The following is a 21373-nucleotide window of genomic DNA, read 5'->3' on the forward strand; positions in this document are numbered from 1 at the left end:
TAAAAATATTTTCTCTGTGCTCTTAAGGAATATGAAAGCAAGTTGGAGTGATGACTAACAGTAATAATAATAGATGCAAATACATATAGAACACTGACTCTATGCGAGGCACTACTCTGTTACACGCAACTCATTTCATGCTTATGGCAACCCTATGAGGTGGGTCCTATTAGCTCCATTTTATACCCATTGCTATAGACAGAATTTGTGTCCTCTCAAAATTCATATGTCAAAACCTAATCCCCAGTATGATCATATTTGGAGGTCGCCTTTGGGAGGCGACAAGGTCATAAGGATGGAACCCTCATAAAGGGATAGTATCCTTAAAAAAAGACCCCCAGAGCTCCTTGCCCTTCTACAATATGAAGACAAGGGAAGTATACGGCTATGGAACAGGGCTACCAACGACCAAATCTGCTGGTTCCTTGACCTTGGATTTCTCAGTCTCCAGAACTATGAGAAATAAATGTTTGTTGTTTAAGCCACACAGTCTCTGGTATTGTTACAGCAGCCCAAACTAAGATATCCATTTAAAGAAAAAAAAAAAAGTTGCATTACACTTTGAAAAGGGCTATAATAGGGCAGCCCTGGTGGCTCAGCGGTTTAGCGCCACCTTTAGTCCAGGTCCTGATCCTGGAGATGGGGGATCAAGTCCCACATCAGGCTCCCTGCATAGAGCCTGCTTCTCCCTCTGCCTGTGTCCCTGCCTCTCTCTCTCTCTCTGTGTCTCTCATGAGTAAATAAATAAAATCTTTAAAAAAAGAAAGAAAGAGAAAGAAAGAAAGAAAGAAAGAAAGAAAGAAAGAAAGAAAGAAAGAACGAACGAACGAACTACAATAGAAGTATATAAGAGGTTTAACTATTTGAGAAATCAAAATGAATCACAAAATCTTTTTATTCATTAAAAAGTATCTTCCCTTTATTTCCCTCATTTCTAAAACAATAAAATAGTGTTGATGGTATAGTTGTATTATATAAATGCAAATATGCTGCAGTGATTGGCACTTTGTGTATTTAAAGCAGAGTAAATATTTGAGTTACTTGGCTTAAATTAAAATGCCATGCCATCTGGCTTTAAATAATCAAACTCTAGATTATTAATTCAGATTTGCTTTTGAGAGCAAGTGTGGTGGAGGGAGAAAGGAGGTCCCCATGTGGATGATTGGTTTACCTCTGCTAGCTCCAGCTGGGGTGGGGATATTTGGGTGGTAGAAAACACTTAGGAGACTGCTCCAGCAGCTCAGAGCAGCGCAGCCTCTGCTAATGCAACTCCAGAGACCCAGGGTATGTTTGCAGGTGCCACTGCTCAAGATATGACAATTTGAGACCACAAACACATGTATAATTGTTGAAACTTGGAAGCAGATGCCCTCACTCATGGAGAGAGCCCTAGAGAAGAGCGGGCTTCAGGTGCACAAAAGAGAGAAAATGCTCGCAAAGGAGACTGAGAAAGAAGGCCAGAGAGCAAGGAAGAGAAAAGCATGAGATAGAACCTTAGGAATTAGGGAAAGAAAGCAAGCATCCAGAACTAGAGTGGCCACAGAACAAATCAAGTAAGAAGAGGGTCAAACACAACCATGTGGTTTGCTGGCTCTTCTGTAAGCACAGAGAGTTTCATAAAACTTATAGAGGTAAAGGCCAGCCCAGAACCAACTGACTGTAACAGAGTCTAGACTGCTCTCTTAAGAAGCTTGGAGGTAGGGTATCTGGGTGGCTCAGAGGTTGAGTGTCTGCCTTTTGTTCAGGTCGTGATCCCAGAGTCCTGGGATCAAGTCCCACATCAGTCTCCCCACAGGGAGCCTGCTTCTCCCTCTGCCTGTGACTCTGCCTCTCTCTTTGTGTGTCTTTCATGAATAAAATCTTTAAAAAAAAAAAGCTTCAAGGTAAAAGAGAACACAGAAAGCAAACTAAAGAGGAAGAAAAAACCATGGGAAATTTCTTAGGACAAGGTAGACCTCAAAACATTTTATAGGGGATCCCATTTTATAGGGGATCCCTCAGCGGTTTGGCACCTGCCTTTGGCCCAGGGCACGATCCTGGAGTCCTGGGATCAAGTCCCGTGTCGGGATCCCGGCATGGAGCCTGCTTCTCCCTCTGCCTGTGTCTCTGCCTCTCTATCTCTCTCTCTCTCTCTCTCTCTCTCTCTCGAATAAATAAATAAAAATCTTTAAAAAAAAAAAAAAACATTTTATAGATTTAAGCAACATGACCTTTGAACCAGCAATGGGTATAGTGGATTAGCAGATATGGCAATGCTGGGTCATTCCACCTTATTAGTCACAGTGTCCAGGAAGGAATTTTGCTTCCTTAAACTTGTAGCTTTTAAGTGGTATACTCAGGACTATAGGAGAGCTCCAGGGAAATGCTTCTAATAGTTAGTTCTTTGAGTAGTCAAATCCCTGTGGGAGGCATACCTCCATAGTTCCTCCAGGTGGTAAGGGTGTGCTCACCTACCTGCATTCTGGAGCTTGCTTGACTCTAGTCTTACAGCAAGAATTCACATTTTTCTAGTTCCATAATCCATGAACAAGAGGGCAGAGCAAGCAAGCAGCACCCAGATTACTTACATTCTAGTTTGGTATACAAACTGTAATCCAAAGCAAAGCCCTGAAACATCATACCTTGGGTGTTCAATAGCAATAACTCCTGCTGTTGACCTAAGGTAGTATATTGAGCAATAGGAGACCTAACAAACACTATTCATTCTCAAGGTACATACATATGGGCACCCTCAGGAATGCACACTACCTAGTCAGGTGACAATTTACTTATTATCTGCAATGAAGGATGAGATAGTCAACCTGGACACTATCTCTGCTCATATATTAAGCTAAATTGAGGTTACATGGACAGCCTGGTTGAAGAAGACACCTCGCAATTTGTGTTGGACATAACTGGTTTTAAAAAAAAACTCACAGAGCACCGGAGTGGCTCAGTCAGTTAAGCATCTGCTTTTGGCTCAGGTCATGCTCCTGGGGTCCTAGGATCAAGTCATGCATCAGGCTCTCCGCTCAGCACAGAGTCAGCTTCTCCCTTTCCCTTTGCCTCTCCACCCCACTTGTGCTCACTCTCTCTCAAATAAATAAATAAATAAAATCTTTTTTAAAAACTCACTTCTGAAACATAGATTGGTTGGTAATGAAAGAAAGAAACATCATTTAAAGATGTTGACTACCACAGTCAATATATTTTGCCCCTGGAGAATCAGAAAATCAGAATTCTTAATTAATAAGTCCTGGTCACTTTCCAAGGTGCTACATCCCTGATTTTAGTATTCAATCATTTATTTATTCTTTCATCTGACCAATATGTAATGAGTGCCCACTATGAGTATACTATCCTGCTGGGTTACTTACTCATACAAAGATGAAAAAGGCACGGTTCCTGACCTCGAGCAGCCAGAGTGCAGGGATGTGTACAGAGTACCATGCAGCACCACGTGAGAAGAGCTCCCACGGAGCTGAGAATGACTTAGACATACTGACGTACATGTGATGGGCAGGAAAGAAGAGATCACAGGAAGAGGGGGAACAAGAGTGTGTTGCAAGGCACAAAAACATCAAGAAGCACTGCCGTCCAGGAAGCTATGTGGATTTGGGTCTGAGAGGGAAGAGGAAGAGACAAGAGTGGAGAGGAAGGAAAACCCATGTCAAGAGGGCCTTTTGTGCCACAGTAAGGAGTCCGTATTTCCTCCATACTTTTAGTCAGTGTGGAGCCATGAAGGACTTAATGCAGAAGACTGGTATAATCAGACTCAATTTCTAAAACACACACTCTGATAGGAATATGGAAAAGGCCTAAGAGTCAAGACATCCAAAATTGAGCAACACTCTTGCAAACAGTTCCCACATAGGCTAGCTACACTGTAATGTGGCTAAGATCATGTGCAATCGCATTCTACGACGACAGCAGTGCTCTTTTCCCAAATGAATACCCTGTAAGTGAAGATAGTAATAATAATGACTTACACAATGCTAGAACATCTCAGGAGCAAAATTTTCCACATTCAGCCTGTCATGGATGAAGGCAAAATTCTGTGTAAACAATTAATCTAATAAGCTTGAAGATGGGGTTTGTGACAAAGGTTGGACATGATAACTTCTGCAAGAATATAAGGATTCTATGGTAGCAGATGATAAGAATAAAGGCTCTAACCCCACACATGGAGAGGAAATTGCAGGCAGCCTCTTCAGGGAAAAAAAAAAAAAGTACCAGACCTAGCAAATATACTGAGAAAACAGGAGGTACTTAAATAAACATCTGTTCAATAAACGAACTGAAAAGTTATCAGCTCAAGGCCATAAAGAGTGTAATGCAGCTTCTTGACTCTCACAGAACCAGGGTTTATCTGTACACCATTATTTCTGTTGAACAAAGCTTCCTAATCAGTGAAACAGAATGGAGTTGCCTTGGCAGGGACCAGGCCAGACAGAGTGCCCAGGTCAGTTGCCAACAGCTATGAGCTATAATCACAGGGTACTGAGCAAATATTATCCTTTTCCACATGTGCCTTGATGAGAGAAGCAAAAGAAGGCCCTATGCAGTGACTCCACACTCAAGTGGGCAGTAACCAGTCAGTCACCAGGCCTGCAGGAGCCAGGTGCGACTCTAACCACGCCCATCAAGTAACCTCTGGTAAAGTGGCCCTGGTTTGGCAGCATGTAAAAGCAAAGGGTCACCGTCAGTAATTCTGGGAAATATCCTCACACTGACCATGTTACTTCACCCACCAAAAGCACGTTGTTGTTGTTGTTTTCCTCAAAAAAAGGAATGATTTATGGGAGGGAAAAAAAGATAGTGGAAGATATAAAATAACTCAAAGAATGAAGACAAATTAATTTCTTAGTTTTTGAAGTAGGCTTTATGTAAACTTTAAGCTCCATTTAATCCCAAAAGAAGTATTTAAGGAAACTCCTAGCAATTGCATAGGCCAAATTCTGGATGGGGTAATAAACACAAGCCACGCCAATGAGGCATCTCCACAAGCTTCCCCAGGGTTTGTTTCTTTGCCCTTCTCTTCTCCTCCCCTCTCCTGGGGAAATGATGCTGCTCTGAGAGTTTATCTGTGTATGGCCAACACAGAGACATCATCAAAAATGGCAAGCCTTCTGGTAAACAGTAGAAAGCCCCTTGGAGACAACCAAATGACAAACAAAAGACACAACTTCAAGTTCTCTTTGATGAATAATGACTTAAGATAATGCCTAAAAGCACCACCATCAATTTTAGGCGGGGCCCTATTTAGTAAGGATGGTTCCCCAAAGAAGAACTTTTAAAAGGCTGACTGAAGGCAGACTCTATGTATGGGTGCTCCTTCAGGGTCTCACAAGCAGAATACTATCCTACGTGAGCAGTAACCATACAGAGGTATGTGAGGGTACAGCTCCTCACATACCCAAAGGAACATAATTTGAATACTCAAAGCTCTTTCATCTTCACTACTATTCCCGAGGGGAAAAGGTCTCTTTTCATTTTTCAAGTGAAACCATGAATGGCTACGTTTCAAAGGAGTGGCTGCTCTCTTAGTTCTTTGAAAATACCTTAAGAAACCTGATGGAAAAGTATGAACATTTGGATACTGATTCTTAGGAGAAGTTTTGGGACCATTTTCTTGCAGTTACTTTCTGGGATCTTCATGGCATAGCTGCCAGGATTATACCTGTATGATCAGTGCAAAAGTGAAGAATGCATGGTTCAACAGCTTGGTAAAGGACCTGAGAGATCACATTCTGGAAGATACTTTTGTTCACCAATAATTAATGGGCCATTTTGGAAGTCACATGGAAATAAAGCAAGAGCCTGAGATACCTTATCCCAAGCCTTTTAAATGTGACAGGGCTTAACTCTTATGTGAATAATTAGATCACCTGAAGCAAGGCAGCATAACCTGTTCTGCTAATCTCAGGCTTCACATCATTCCAAGGGACCTCAACAGTTCATGGCCAAGCCTGACCCTGCAGAATCTGCCCTCTACCTACATGCATCTATGGAGCACTTGAAATGTGACCAGTCCAGGGGCACCTGGGGGCTCAGTCGGTTAAAGCATCTAACTCTGATTTCAAGTCAGGTCTTCATTTCAGCGTCAAGAGTTCAAGCCCCACACTGGGCTCCATGCTGGATATGAAGCCTACTTAAAAAAAAAAAAAAAAAAAGTGACTAGTCCAAACTGAGATGTGCCATAGAGCAAACTACATGCTGAGATTTGAAGACTTAGTTCAAAAATAGGAATGTAAAATACTTCAATAATAATTTTTGTATTTTTTTAATATTTATTTATTTTTTATTTATGATAGACATAGAGAGAGAGAGAGAGAGGCAGAGACACAGGCAGAGGGAGAAGCAGGCTCCATGCCAGGAGCCCGATGCAGGACTCGATCCCAGGACTCCAGGATCGCGCCCTGGGCCAATGGCAGGCACCAAACCGCTGAGCCACCTAGGGATCCCCAATAATTTTTGTATTGATTACATGATGAAATGATAGTTTGGGTATATTGGATTAGGTAAAATATATTAAAATTAATCTCATCATTTCATTTTACTTTTTCTAAATGTGGCTACTAGAATGTTTAAAATATATATAATTCTCATTATTAAATATATTATAAATTATTAAATATATTATATATATTTCTATGGACAGCAACGCTCTAGACCCATGAATTACAGAAGGAAAATAGGTATAACCTTTTTCAGAATGAGCAAAAGTTTATCTGAAGATTTTGTAAAATGAGTATTTTCCATGTTCTGCTGGCCTTGTCACTAACAACATTTATAAGTGGCATTCTATCATAAAATTGCCCTTCAATCTCACACAGAGATGCGATCTCATTAATTTAGGCTTTTTCTTGATCAAATTATGTATTAAATGTAGTTCACTCAAGAAGTTCCTTTGAGGGGCAGCCCAGGTGGCTCAGTTTAGCACCCCCAGGGCGTGATCCTGGAGACCCGGAATGGAGTCCCACGTCGGGCTCCCTGCATGGAGCCTGCTTCTCCCTCTGCCTGCATCTGTGCCCCTCTTTCTGTGTCTCTCATGAGTAAATAAATAAAATCTTTAAAAAAAAAAAAAAAAGAAGTGCCTTTGAAAAGCTTCATCCTGAATATCCCCCACTAATCTAAGACTTACATTCTCCTAATTTGCTATCAATGATAAAATCTTACTAGGAAAACCACATCTTCACTGGAATGCCTACTTTGTTGGAACACACTAAATATGTGTATCTAGCTATCCTACGAGATCATCCAATGTCCAAACTCACTAAAGCAGGTGAGAGAATGAAAAGTGAGAGAAATTATGGCAAGAAAGGATCAGGTCCACAGAGTGTCGGGAGGAGAGTTCCTTCATATATTCATTGAGCAGCTGCATTTATGAAACGCTCACTCCTTGAAAAGCGTCCTTTGTGATTTTCTTTTCCTGGGCTTTATGACAGAATGTGTGTGTGTGTTTGTGTGTGTGTGTGTGTGTGTGTGTGTGTGTGTATCACTCCCAGAAAGGAAGTAATTTGACAGAAAACTTTTAAAACGTTCACCAACTGCCTCCTGCCTCCCATTATTATCTGTGTTGTTATTGTTATTGTTGTTGTTGTTTATTCAGGTGACGGTATGACCACATTCTTAACAGACTTTTTTGTTTGGCTGGCTGGCTGGTTGGTTTGCAAGAACGATACTGTACTGTCTATTTCAGGTTTTGCAACAGCTTTTCCAACTACCTCTCAACATAAACATTAAAGTTTTCAAAAAAATATGAAGGAATGAGTAAAATGTCAAATAGTTTTTTTCTAGTTATTGTGGTATTTGTTCCTTCCTCTTCCTGAGTCCCCACACCATCTCCTTTAATGGAAATGGCATTAGCATTTTGACATATAATTTTCTCCATGCTAATACACATGGAGTGTGAAGCTTATTTGATTTGGAAGCCCACTTGAAGAAAAGAATACAGGGGCACCTGCATGGCTCAGTGGTTAAGCATCTGCCTTTGGTCATGATCCCAAGGTCCTAGAATCGAATCCCATATGGGGCTCGCCAGAGGGAGCCTGCTTCTCCCTCTGCCTATGCTTCTGCCTCTCTCTCTCGTCTCTCATGAATAAACAAATAAAATCTTTAAAAAAAAATACAGAATTATAAATATACAATTAGGTATATAGGACCTTAAAGGGTACCCATGGAAGTGGAGGTCTCTAAATTTTAAGCTTTATTAGCTCCACAGGAAATCAGCTCTGCTCTTCTAATACAGATATACATATATAGGTGAAATGGGATCTCATTATTGTTTATTAAAGGAGGGGATTACATTATGAGCGCTTATCTGTATCTTTTCTTCCAAAGAATATGTTAGAGAAATCATTCGAAGACACGCAATATAGCTCAAATTCCCTTTTTCACATCACTACAACCATTCCATGGTGTCTGTGTGTACTACAAGGATTCAATCTTCCCTTCTTATAAGTGGACAGTCCCTTTGTTTCTAGTTGGGGGACGGGGTTTGCGGGGATGAATTTTTTTTTTTTTTTGCCACTAATAAAAATGCCATGAGAACAATGCTTTTTTGGCAAGAAAGAAAGCAAGCTAGCTCAAGATTTTTAATAAATTACACTAAATTTATTAATTTGAGGAGAAATAGCAGTTTTATGATGCGAAATCCTTCTATCCAAGAACTAGATATAAATTTTTCCATTTAGCCATGTCCTACCTCACAAGGAATTTGTGATCCAATAAGAAAAATAAAGCTGTACACAATCAGCCATGATAGAGAAATGGAAAGTGCAAATTGTAACATATGAAACTGAAGGGAGAAAGTACCCAAGAGAGTAATGATCTGTGTAGATCTGACACACACGAAATGGAGGAGGGGAAATGTTAAAGAGGGTGGGCACGGGGCAGAAAGGAAGGCTGAGCAGTTTGGGGTCAAGAATGATGAGAGCTCTGTTTTACGATCACTCAGTCACGTGGATGAAAGACCAACAAGAGAAGAAGGGCCAGGGCTCATTAGAGAGTGCTTATAATAGTCCACAAGGAAAGGCATGGCACCTGAGCCAAAGGGAAGAAAGGGAGAACAGAAAGGACAGGAAAGATGAAACACATCCCCAGAGTTCAAATGCTGCTTAGATTAGGGAGGGAAAGAGAAGCGCTTCTGTTCTTGACCTGGGAACTGCAGGATGGTGGTGCCATTGATACAAAGGAATGAGGCTTCAGAAGACCATGTTTGAGTGACAAGATGGCCAGTTTCTTTTCAGACATGTTAAGTTTAACATGTAAGCAGGATTTCCAAACAGAAATCCTGAACTAGAGCCCAAAGTGGGAGGGCTGCCCTCTGTTGCTAAGGATAGTGATACATTTCACAGGTCCTCTGGAGAACCCCAACAGATGAGCTCACTTGCATAGAATGTTGGGGTTTCTCATCTTCCAGAAAAGCTAACTGCTTCTAGACTCCTCCTCCTCCTATTCAGAAAGTGCTCTTCTTCACTGCCTCCTTAAACCACAACCTGGCTGGGACAGCCCTTGCCTAAACTGCATCGTTGAGCAGGCAAGATATTATTCGAAAGCCTCATGATGACAAGGGGAAAAAAACTCAGCCAACTCGTAGAACTAGGCAAATTCAGCCACATTTCAAAATAAAATTTATCCAGTCAAAAATATTATAAAATGCAAGTCTAGTTTTGTTTTAAACAGAAACTGAATTTTAAATTAATAGTAACTCAGAATCACTAGCAAACTATACTTTGAAATTATTTTTTCTTATAAACTAAACATGTAAAACAACTGTCAACAGAGGTTTGGTGGAAGAACATTATAGATATGATGTTTTTCCCAAACTAAAATTTTGGTGATTCCTGGTTCAAAGGCAATAAGCAAGCTGAAAGGACAAAACTGACAACTACAGAAAACTCCAGGATGCTTTTATTTTAGCAGCCATTCAATTTGCAATACCTGAGTGTTGGAGGGTGAGGAAGAGTGAGGAGGTAGGGGATTTTAATTAACATGAAATTATATCTTGCAAAATATTAAAATGTACAAACCTCATAATGTTCATATTCATCCACATCAAATGTCTCAAAGTCAAAAAATCCATGTTGTAATCCCTAGAAGCAGAATTTGAGTTAGTTTTTTCACGAAAAATTGGTAAGTCCTCTAGTCATTCCTAGAATTCCTGTTCACAGATGATCCTCATTAACCTGAAGGAAAAGCTTGAAATCTTTCATTTATAATGCATATCTAGAAATCACCTTCCAACATTAGTAATTTTGCACTGAAACTTTCTCACAAGTGGGACTTAACACTTAGAAAAGCTTGAAAATATGTCCCACAAAATGTATCTAGAGTCCTAATTTACATTAGTTTTGTATAAAAATCAATTATGTATATAAAATGGAATATGCTAGCAAAAGTAGAGTTAAAACCTGTTGGGGGGGGATCCCTGGGTGGCGCAGAGGTTTAGCGCCTGCGTTTGGCCCAGGGCGCGATCCTGGAGACCCGGGATCGAATCCCACATCGGGCTCCCGGTGCATGGAGCCTGCTTCTCCCTCTGCCTGTGTCTCTGCCTCTCTCTCCCTCTCTCTGTGTGTGACTATCATAAATAAATAAAAATTAAAAAAAAAAAAAAAACCTGTTGGGGGGATGTCTGGGTGGCTCAGTGGTTGAGGTCTGCCTTGGGCTCAGGACCTGATTCTGGAGTTCCAGGATCGAGTCCCACATCGGGCTCTCAGGAAGCCTGCTTCTCCCTCTGCCTGTGTCTCTGCCTCTTTCTCGGTGTCTCAAATAAATAAATAAATAAATAAATAAATAAATAAATAAATAAATAAAATCTTAAAAAAAAAACCTATTGGGAACTATGCAATTAATTCACATCTAACAGTGATTAACTTTTCAGATAGGAGAAGAAAAATCAATTATTCCTGAGGTTTTGTTTCTCTTTTATCACTAATGAGCCACTTAGCAAAAGGGGCATTTTTACTTAATAGGCCCTTAATTGTTCCTAAAACTCTTTGAGATAATTTGTTTTATGGTAATAGCTACTGACAGAGTAAAAGCGTACTTGACTGCTCTTACAATTTAGAGGAAGAGCTGATATTTTTAACAGCACAAAGAAAACATTCATTACTCCTTTTTATAACTAATGACTTAGAACTTTGAAAACTATCCAGCTTGCTAAGATACAAAATTTTGAAGAGGACAGTCTTTTATAAGTCATGAAGCTATTCAGATTATAATAGAATACAAAACCACTGTTACTTTTAAAAGTTACATATTCAAGTCTTTAAAAATAGAAGAAACTATTAAGTCAAGTTCTCGTACATCTATCTTTGAAAATACTTTAGAGACCAATGTTTTCCAAAATGCAGAACACGGATCACCTACAACAGAAGCACTTTAAAATACAAATTCCTAAACCCCATCCCAGAACTATTAAATGTGATTCTTTGGGGGTAGGATCAGCATTTTAACATGCCTTCTAGGTGTTTCTTATAAATGATAAATTCTGACAACACTGGTTTAGTCAACACTTGTTTTACAAGCAAAACAAATTTTTTAAATCCTTTCACCTTTAAACAAAGCAATTTAGTGGATCCAGATGCACCAATCCAGTGAAAGCAGAAAAATATACTGAGGACCTACAACCTTCCTTCCTTTCTCTTCATTCAAAGTGTGTGTTTGTACATGTTTCTGTGTGTAGTTCACACACATGTGAACTATGCTTATGATAATGCCAATACAACAAAATCAGAAAGCTATGCTTCCTAAAAAGGCAAAAATGCAGCCACACTCTGTCTACATTCTTAGGAGTATGATACTCTTTGTCACAGCAATTGCCCAGAACACAGTGGCTTATTATGTAAGAGAGAGTATGGGGAAGGGTAATGTGTCTCAAAGACATGTTGAACACTGCCAAATCTTCTAAAATCTCATCTACATTTGGGTAAAATAAACCCCAGCACTTGATGGAACAAGAAATTCACAGAAGACTTTATCCATGAACAAAGTCACACCTTTCCTCTATAGCAGGAAGGATGTCATAAATTTCTATATCAAGTTACCAAGTTACCACAACAGGCGGGGATATTCCAGTGTGAACTCTTTCTGAACTTCATAAATTTATAAAGAAACAGCCTGTACCAGACGTTAGAACAGGCAAAACAATAACAACAATAACGATAAGTAAGTTACTTTTTTCCCCTCGGGCATACTTTTTAAATGCTATCACAGTGAATTACATATTGAATAATATCTCCATAAGGGTTCTTAACTTGTGTTACTAGAAGTCTGGGTTTGTGACATTATTTGCGGGATGTTCTAGAGCATTTTGACAGTTTTTAAGTGAAAAGAAAAATATTTGAAACTATTTTAAACTTTTACAGAGCTTAAATTCATTTATAAACGATATATTAAAGTCAAAAATAAACCCACAAGACTAGTATACATAACCAATTTTCTCAACTCAAAATGTAACAAAATCAGTTTTGTATTACATCAGAGAAAAACTGGAACAAGAGTCACTGCTGATAGTGTGTGTATAATCCGTAATGACCCTTGCCAATGGGTTATGCAATATGTACATTCCTGACTGATGATAAATCATGGCTATACATTCAAGATGGAATCATGTACTCTGAACCTTCATTAGAATTCACAGTATAGCATGCACTGTGCATGACTTCCCAGTAGATCGATGTTTCTAGAACAACCTTTGATTTATAAGACACCCTGATATATTAGAAAGCTCCAAATTGATAAGGAAATGTGAGTTAGAATTAGCCCTCCTAATAACTCCCTATGGCCCTAAGAATAACTTACCTTCTCTAGGATTGTTTCCTCATCTATAAAAATGAAATAATAATATCTGGCCTACTTACTCCTTCATAGGCATGTAATAATATCCAGATAGGAAACCAACATGGAAATATTCTCCCCCACAGTAAAAGAGGTGTGCAGTGGCTTCCTATCTCTCCCACACTAAACTCTAGCTTGATAAGGAAGCCGCATCAGTGACAAAGCAATGTCACAGGCAGAGCAGCAGATAGAAATGATACATCTGCCCCAGAACAGGATTAATTTAAATAAGAAAGAGAAAGCCCTTCTACTGCAATAAGGAGTTAGAGTTACTCCCAGACACTCCTCAATTTGCCCGACAGTCTATATTTTACAGATCATTCCATCAAGAAGTGAAAGCCTTCTGCTCACTGCCTGTCCTTTCTTCTCTGCAATGACAAACAAGGATGTTGACATTATTCTTTTTTCATATTTTGAAACTTCTATGTCAACTACAGCAAGGAGAATTATTATTACCTTTCTGATTCCCTGCAAACAGTCGAGGATGGTGAGATTATAAGTGCAATTTCCAAAGGAAGCATCCCTATAAATACAAAAAACAAAACAAAACACTAAAAACGCACATTCAGAACATTCAAATAATAAAATACCAAAGTCAACTGACGATATGCTTGTTTGGCTTCACAGCTATCAACACGATAAATTAATGTAACCCATCAGATCCTATTAGTTAACTACTATTAGAGCTTTACTGAATCATTTCTGAAACTGCTTTAATGAAATAGGCAGAATTAACCAGAAAAGCAGATCTAAGAGCCTGAGTTCTGAAGTCAGACTGCCTTCATTCAAATTCCAGCTCTGCCACATATGGCTGGGACCATGAGCAAGTTATTTTACCTCTATAAGTCTTGGTTTCCCATCTCTGAAATGATGTTACTGATAGTATCTGCCATGCACAGGATTGTTGTCAGATTACATCTAATAAATATAAAGTCCTTCATATAAGACCCTAGGATATAGGAAGCACCTAATAAATACTATGACTATTCTTTATATTATTAACAGTGAACTAGACTGTTTCATTAAGTAAAAGATTCATAATCACTAAAGGTATTCTGACAGAGGAACAACCACCCGTCAGGAATATGATAAATACAAGCATAAAAATGTAAGGAGGACAATGTAGGCAAGTCATCAGAAGCTAGCTGTTATTATCATGGATTAAATGCGGCCCCATCCATCTACCCACCCTCCTCAGCGCCACCAAAAAAAAAAAAAAGAAAGAAAGAAAAACTATGGAAGAGGCAGTCACACTTCCGAATAATCTCCTGTCGGATCCATGAGAGCTTCTAATGCACCATGAAGTGTTGTTATCAAAAGGAGTGGGAATCTACTGCACCGAAAATTGAGTACTTCATACTTTATTTAAATTTTTAGAGTAACTTAGCAGACTTGCTTCAGGCAACATAAAACTGAAGTATCAAGTTCAGGTGAAGCAAGAACTGGCACTAGAGTTTTAACACTAGCAGTGTTCCAAGGTGTCCAAGGCAAGAAACTTGACCTCAAAGTTCTCAGTCTCTCTCCCTAGGCCCCACAGCTGACCCAAAGGAACAGAGCTGTCCGGCACCTGCCAATAACAAAAGTCAAATGCAGCACAGAAAGTCAGTCCAAGGGCAGCAGTGGGGAAGGTGCCAGATGATGCTCCATGGGGAGAAAATTACCTGTAAGGGCTTTAACATATAATTAACATATCACAACCATCCAAGGCAACTTGAACCTATGGCTGCCACGCCATAAGTTAAAATGGAACTTTAACGTCACTGGGTTTCAGCACCCTGATAACCTAATATAAAAACAGTAAGTCAGGGCAGCCCGGGTGGCTAAGTGGTTGAGCGCCGCCTTCAGCCCAGGGTGTGATCCTGGGGACCCGGGATCGAATCCCACGTCAGGCTCCCTGCATGGAGCCTGCTTCTCCCTCTGCCTGTGTCTCTGCCTCTCAATCTCTCTCTGTGTCTCTCATGAATAAACAAATAAAATCTTAAAAAAAAAAAAAAAAAACCAGTAAGTTAGCCAAGCAACTTAACAGAAATGTTTAAGTCCTAAAACTTCAAAGTTAACCTATGTAAATAGGAAGGGATATTCTAGATATGTAAGTCTGATTTCAAGACTTCTTTTTTAGTGCCATCTGAATTCATGGGTCAGTGAAAACCAAAATAGCTCCTCTTCCAAATATCTTGTAAAGACATAGGCCATACATTAAAAAACATATTTTAATGGATTAAGCCAGAGAAAGGTGTAGCTGGGGATCCAAGATAAAATAGTGGTTTATATCACATATTCTTTTGTAGGCACTTGTCTCTTTGGGACAAGAATTCAGAATTTATTGTGTGTCATGGACCTCTTAGCAATCTGATGAAACTTGTGAACTCCTTTTCTCGGTTCAGAATCTCTTGTGTGTCATGAACCTCTCAGCAATCAGATGAAGCTTGTGAACGCCTTTTCTCAGAATGCTTTTAAATGTATAAAATATAAATGAATAACAAAAGAATAATTCAAATTTATCAAAATACAAAAAACTTACAATACCATAATATTTACCAAACTTACTGTTTATTAGTATGTGACAAGATCTAGTAGGTTTAACAATAACTATAATTTTGAAGAAGGAATGAACATAAATAATAAGATATATGAAATATATAAGATGCATGCCAAAACTATAATGGGATACAAAAATGTCTGTAATTTCTATTGTGACATTCATATTGCTAATACTACTAGAGTTTATTTCCAACATTTATAATTGAAGGTAATCTTATCAGTTACCTGATTAGTGAAAACAAAGACATTTTTCTTGTCATTCAGATTCAACAACTCTTGAACTATCTCCACAGACCCTAGATTAAAAATTACTGATTAAGTGAAGAAAAGGGAAAAAGAAAACTTTATTTATTTTTTTTTAATTTTTTTTTTATTTTTATTTATTTATGATAGTCACAGAGAGAGAGAGAGGCGCAGAGACACAGGCAGAGGGAGAAGCAGGCTCCATGCACCGGGAGCCCGATGTGGGATTCGATCCCGGGTCTCCAGGATCGCGCCCTGGGCCAAAGGCAGGCGCCAAACCGCTGCGCCACCCAGGGATCCCAGAAAACTTTATTTAAAAGAGTAAAATAATTTTAAGAAATTGGAAGTACTCCTTATTCTCTGAAGTATGTCTTCCCATGGCTAGAGTCACCTAAACAAATTCACACAGGTAAGTCATCAGAAAAGCTCCAGACCCCATCTTTCTGGCTGTCTGCAAAGTTTGATGAGACGATCATGTTATCTCTTGTCCTATCATAGCCACAGGTTTTCCTGGTGCCTGAAAGAGCGCTCTGGTGACCTGATGATCAAATCTGCAGACCTGAGAGAGGAGGGCGAGTTAACATGCTATGGGACAGAATTAGGATACAAAGCAGTCACAGCAGGCTAGAAAGACAAGAAGTTTACAGCTAGAAAAATAATAAGGGATGCAATAAAATTAGGTCCCATCCTCAGAACTGGGGAAAGGAGATGACATACCCACCAAGGAGACTATACCCATCACTCTGGGGGTAATTAATCCTCATGACAGCTGCACAGAGACGATAGGTTCCCAAAACCTGCCCCCATACCAACTGAGAAAAATGGCTTAATAGTGGAACCCGGCTCCTACTTTGTCAAAGAGAATAACCATAAAAGTGAAGGGATACAAAAATGTATTACATATTCTCTCACGGGAAAAAGAGAGAAAGAAAAGGAAGAGGTGGCAGATTGGACACACAGTCTGCCAAAACCACACTAAAAAGAGAATTTTGAAAGGCTTTTTAAAAATGGATTCCAACAACTTCAGGGAGAATAAGAGAGCAGAAAATAGCAATAAAATCCCGAAAGCTGGAAATCAGACAGATGAGGGGTAGTAAATTACAAAACCAAGAAAACTGAACATTAATTAAGATGCCAGTGAGAAAGTTAGAGAATCGGGCGCCTGGTTGGCTCAGTGGTTGTGGGTCTGCCTTTGGCTGAGGTCATGATCCTGGAGTCCTGGGATCAAGCTCCATATCAGGCTTCCTGAAGGGAGCCAGCTTCTCCCTCTGCCTTTGTCTCTGCCTCTCTGTGTGTCTCTCATGAATATGTAAATAAAATCTTAAAAAAAAAAAAAAAGAATCAACCCAACTAATACTAGAAATTTCCCCAAAGGTTCAGGATTTGGCAGCACTGGGCCCTTTGGGAAGTGAGAATGAAGGAAATGACTGAAATAAGATTGAAAGTCCATTCAAGAAGCAGAGAGATTTTATTCTATAAAAGAAATATTATTTCCCATATTATAAATCAGTCTTCCCTGATGATTTCCCTCAACCCCTCAGGGCAGTCAGAACCATCTGAAAATAGAATGGTTGGCCCTGGAAGACATCAAGATACCTGCCCCATGAAACATTCAAGATTGAATCAGAGGATTGCTTCAGGATGATTTTTCACCTACTTTGTTGTAAAAAATGGAGATCCAGGTTAGGAAAACACAGTTAACCATGGAAGTCCCTTCAACTCTGAAACTGTATCATTATTCAACACAACTGATGATCACTTTCTTCTCCAGATCTCTACCTGGGGTCCTTCCCAACAGAATTTAAACATTTTCAGGTCTCTACCATCTTCAAAAGAAGAAAAACCATTCCAAACTTTCTTGACTGAGTATCTCCCCTCAACCACCACCCCTCTCCTTACAGCCTCCCCTTTAAAAGGAATCACAAGACTTCTCTGAAGAATTGTGAATTTAGCCTTTTTGAAGTGGATAGTTCAGTGATTTATTTTAGCATAATCACAATGCCGTGGCTTTTGGTATATCACAACTCATATCACCACTAATTCCAAAACAGTTGTGCGCCCCCCAAAAAAGAAACTCTTCACCCATTTACAGTAAACTGCTCACTCTCCCTCCCCACCCTTGGCAATCAATAACCTACTTTGTATTTCTCTGTATCTACTTCTTCTATGCCCAGGGAATATTTCCCAAGTACCATTTTATTGAATTTGTCAGCAAAAGCATCGCACTCCTTTGAATACTCTCTTCACTAGCTTCCTGGATTTTTCTTCTACCTCTCCAAATATCACTCCTGCCCAATCTTCTTGGCAAAGCCATCCTTTGCCTCCCAATCCTTAACAATTAGAGATTCTCAAGGTTCAATACCAGACTCAAATTCTTGTCATTTACTGCTCTCTCCCTAGCCTAGGACTAGTTGGGAAAACATCTGCATCACCTGGATGGTTCCTTAAATACAAAATGCTGGGCCCCACCCAAGGTCCTAATCTAATAGGTCTGGGGCAGAGCCTGAGAATCTGCATTTCTAACAGGTTTCCAGGGGGTATTAATGCACTGGTAGAAAGGAGCACATTTTGAAAACTGCCCTACACTATTTCATCCATATAAATTGCTCTAACACAAACTCCTTAAGACTGCACAAGAGTATAGCCAACCATATACCATTTGGGTGACTTAAGGCTTCTCACATTCACTGCGTAAGAAGACCTTCTTGCAGCTGCCCCACCCCAAAACAACAATAATAATCCAGTCCTCTAGCACTGCCTATCTCCTAAAAGACTTGGCTTCCACAATCATTCGTTAGAACTCAGATGTCCCTCCAGCTTTCATTCCCCTCATCCTGTCGACCACCATGTCCCATTGCTTTTTCTGTCTTAACTGCCCCTGGGCTACATGGACTTCTCTCCAACTCCCCCACTACCTCTCAGATGGACTCTTGCAACAGCCTTCCCACACCCATGCCTCACCTTCCTGATCAGTCTTCTCACAGCAGCCAGAATGATATTTTTTTTAAAGGTAATCCAATCTAGTCACTCTTTGACTAACACGACTAACACCCTTCACTGAATTCTGTTGCTTTCACGGGAAATTTCAAATCAACGAACATAAGGCCTGGTGGTATCTGACTCTGCCTGCCTAGGCCTCCTCATATCATGCTCCCTTATGATCTGCCCATCACAAGGCCTTGCCTAAGCCCGTTGGATAGGGCCCTCTGCTCTCACCACAGGATCTTTGCTCCTGCTGGTCACATTTTCTCCCACTCCCTTTTGACTAGGTTACCCTTCGGATCACAGCTCATAGGTCAAAGTCACCAGGGAAAAAAGCCTCAAGGCCACCCTGGCTGTAGTGGGTCCCCAACTTTTTTTTATTGGACTTAACTGTAGTTTGACATGATATTGTGGCATGCTTATTTGGCTCGGCCTCTCTCTCTATAACAGTCTCAAAGAAGGTAGGATCTATATATTTTTTACTCACCCTTCTCTCCGTAGTACCTAATATACTACCTGGCACAAAATAGATATTGAATAAACATTTAAATTAAGTAAAGGAATTTGTCAAGTGGTATTAAACACACACTTTTATTTTCACCCACATACTTTAGAAAGACTATACAGAGCTTTTAGAACTTAAGTTGCAATACTAATATGATAGAAAGTTTTAAAAGTCCCACAGTTTTTTATTGCAATTACAATTCCCAATTGTTTACTTAATTCCTGGTTTGCTTTTTCACTCATATTTATCCATGTATTCATTACTCACTCACTCATACTTACTGAGACAGATATTTTCTAGATTAAATAAGAGGACATGTTGTATTGCTACCTCCCCCATAAAGGACAAATGAAATCCACAGACTTCAGCTGCAGGAGAAAGTACGCACACTCCATGCTGCCTGGGGAAACCAAAGCAGTTACCTTTATCTGTCATGATAGTTTTGCCATGCATTGATTTAACTCTCTTAAACAGATAAATGTAAGGCTACTCTTCATTCAGAGATAAGTTAATACCCCAAACACCCAGGGTTTCTAATCATTCACCTCTGCTGAAGAATAAATCATACATCTCTAGCCCCAATATAGAAGACTAACGTTACAGCCAACAGCTGTCTACACATATCCAGATACAAATTTAACCCAACCTCATGCCTGACCATCTAAACTCCATCTATCCTGACAACTCATTTTATATGTGACATCTAGCATAATAGTCACCTGAACCATAAAGCTATTATAAAGTGATTATAAAAATCTAGTAACCATGACCTTGGGAGCAGCTGGCAATCAATATGAATTTGTTGAATGAAAAACTAAATGAATGAATATTTGAAAAGATGAAGCAATTGGGATTTTTTTTATGTTTTTGCATTTATTTTGCAAAGAAACAATAGAAGAAAAAAATCTTTTAAGGTTTTATTTATTTGAGATAGAGCATGAGCGTGGAGGAGAGAGGGAGAGAGATGGGGAGAAGCAGCCTCTCCACTGAGCAGGGAGCTCAATACAAGGTTCGATCCCAGGACCCTGAGATCATGACCTGAGCCAAAAGCAGACACTTAACAGACTGAGCACCCACATACCCAGAGAATAATTGAAGAAAATAAGAACTACCATGCACAATTAGATTCAAAGAGAAAGGGCTTAATCCACTTTTGTCAGAGAACTGTTTCCTAGAAGCTCCCAAGGAGTGATTATTGAATATTCAGGAAATTTGAGAAGCCAAATCAGCATTAGTGGGTGTATTTATATCACATAAATCAACAAAGGTTTTTTACTTACAGAGCCAGTTTACCAACAGACGACTGCTTGTAACTTAAGAATCTAGACATCACTCAGAAAGAAGCAACCTTGTAAATGTTAACAATGAGAAGACGAAACCGGAGATGAAAGAATATATTCACACAAAGCAATACGAAGACATTTCTGGTAATGTAGTTATTTGAAATGAAAGAATCAAGAACAGAGGCACAGCGTTTAAAATATACAGACTACAATGAAGAATAAAATAGAGCTGACAGTAAATGGATGAAGAAATACTGGGGGACAGCTCTGCTCTACGTATGTTTTGATCTCATGATTCTCTGTAAGTTCTCTGTATAACAAGTAGTTAGGAGGTATGCAGATATCTGCAGAGCAATGGGTTGGAAAAGATCTCAAAGGTCACATAAACATCCTCCTAAGCACTGACCTGAATCCCATCTACACAACTGCCACAAGATCATTAGCTCCTTAAGGACCGAGAATGTGTTCTTTATGTCTGCATGCCCAGAGTCCAGCACAGGGCTACATACATTAATATGTTGCAGATGTTGAATGAATGGATAAATGATCATTACCAGGAGATCACTCAACCGAGATCAACCGAACAACTCAAGTGGTGGGGAACTACTGACCTTTCAAAGCAAAAACTATATAAAACAATCTTTAATGAACGTAATTATAAAGACGATACTTTATTCTTTGTATACTAAATCTTTAAAATCCAATATATATCTTTAACTTACAGTCTATCTCAGTTTGGACTAAACAAATTTCAAGTGCTCAAAAGTACACGTAGCTAGTAGTTACTATACTGGATAGTTCAGTTCTACACTATATTGTAAGGATACCTGGCAAGTAGACAATGACCCAAAATATTTCACATAATTATCCAAATTATACTTGACTTCCAATCTCTGGACAAATCCATGACACATATATTTCAGGTCCAGGGAAAAAAAAGAGCTGATTTTCATCTAGGCCTACAAGATGAAAAGGTATTTGATGAGAACTTGTCGAA

At 39.4% G+C, this 21373-nt stretch overlaps 1 protein-coding gene across 12 annotated transcripts in view; it reads right to left on the bottom strand.

Annotated features, from left to right (window-relative positions):
• CDC14A (cell division cycle 14A) overlaps positions 1-21373 on the bottom strand; it is a 292712-nt gene that overhangs the window by 188369 nt on the left and 82970 nt on the right. For all 12 annotated transcript variants that reach the window (XR_007411413.1, XR_007411414.1, XR_007411415.1 and 9 more), the window contains 2 exons: positions 13279-13345; positions 10014-10076 (listed from right to left, as the gene is read on the bottom strand). Coding sequence is in view for 9 of the 12 variants with exons in the window: in XM_025417493.3 (XP_025273278.3) it covers positions 10014-10076; positions 13279-13345 (130 nt within the window). In the remaining 3 variants the exon portion in view is untranslated. The remainder of the gene's footprint in view (positions 1-10013; positions 10077-13278; positions 13346-21373) is intronic.

The sequence above is a fragment of the Canis lupus genome, chromosome 6, assembly GCF_003254725.2.
Source record: "Canis lupus dingo isolate Sandy chromosome 6, ASM325472v2, whole genome shotgun sequence".
NCBI lineage: Eukaryota > Metazoa > Chordata > Mammalia > Carnivora > Canidae > Canis > Canis lupus.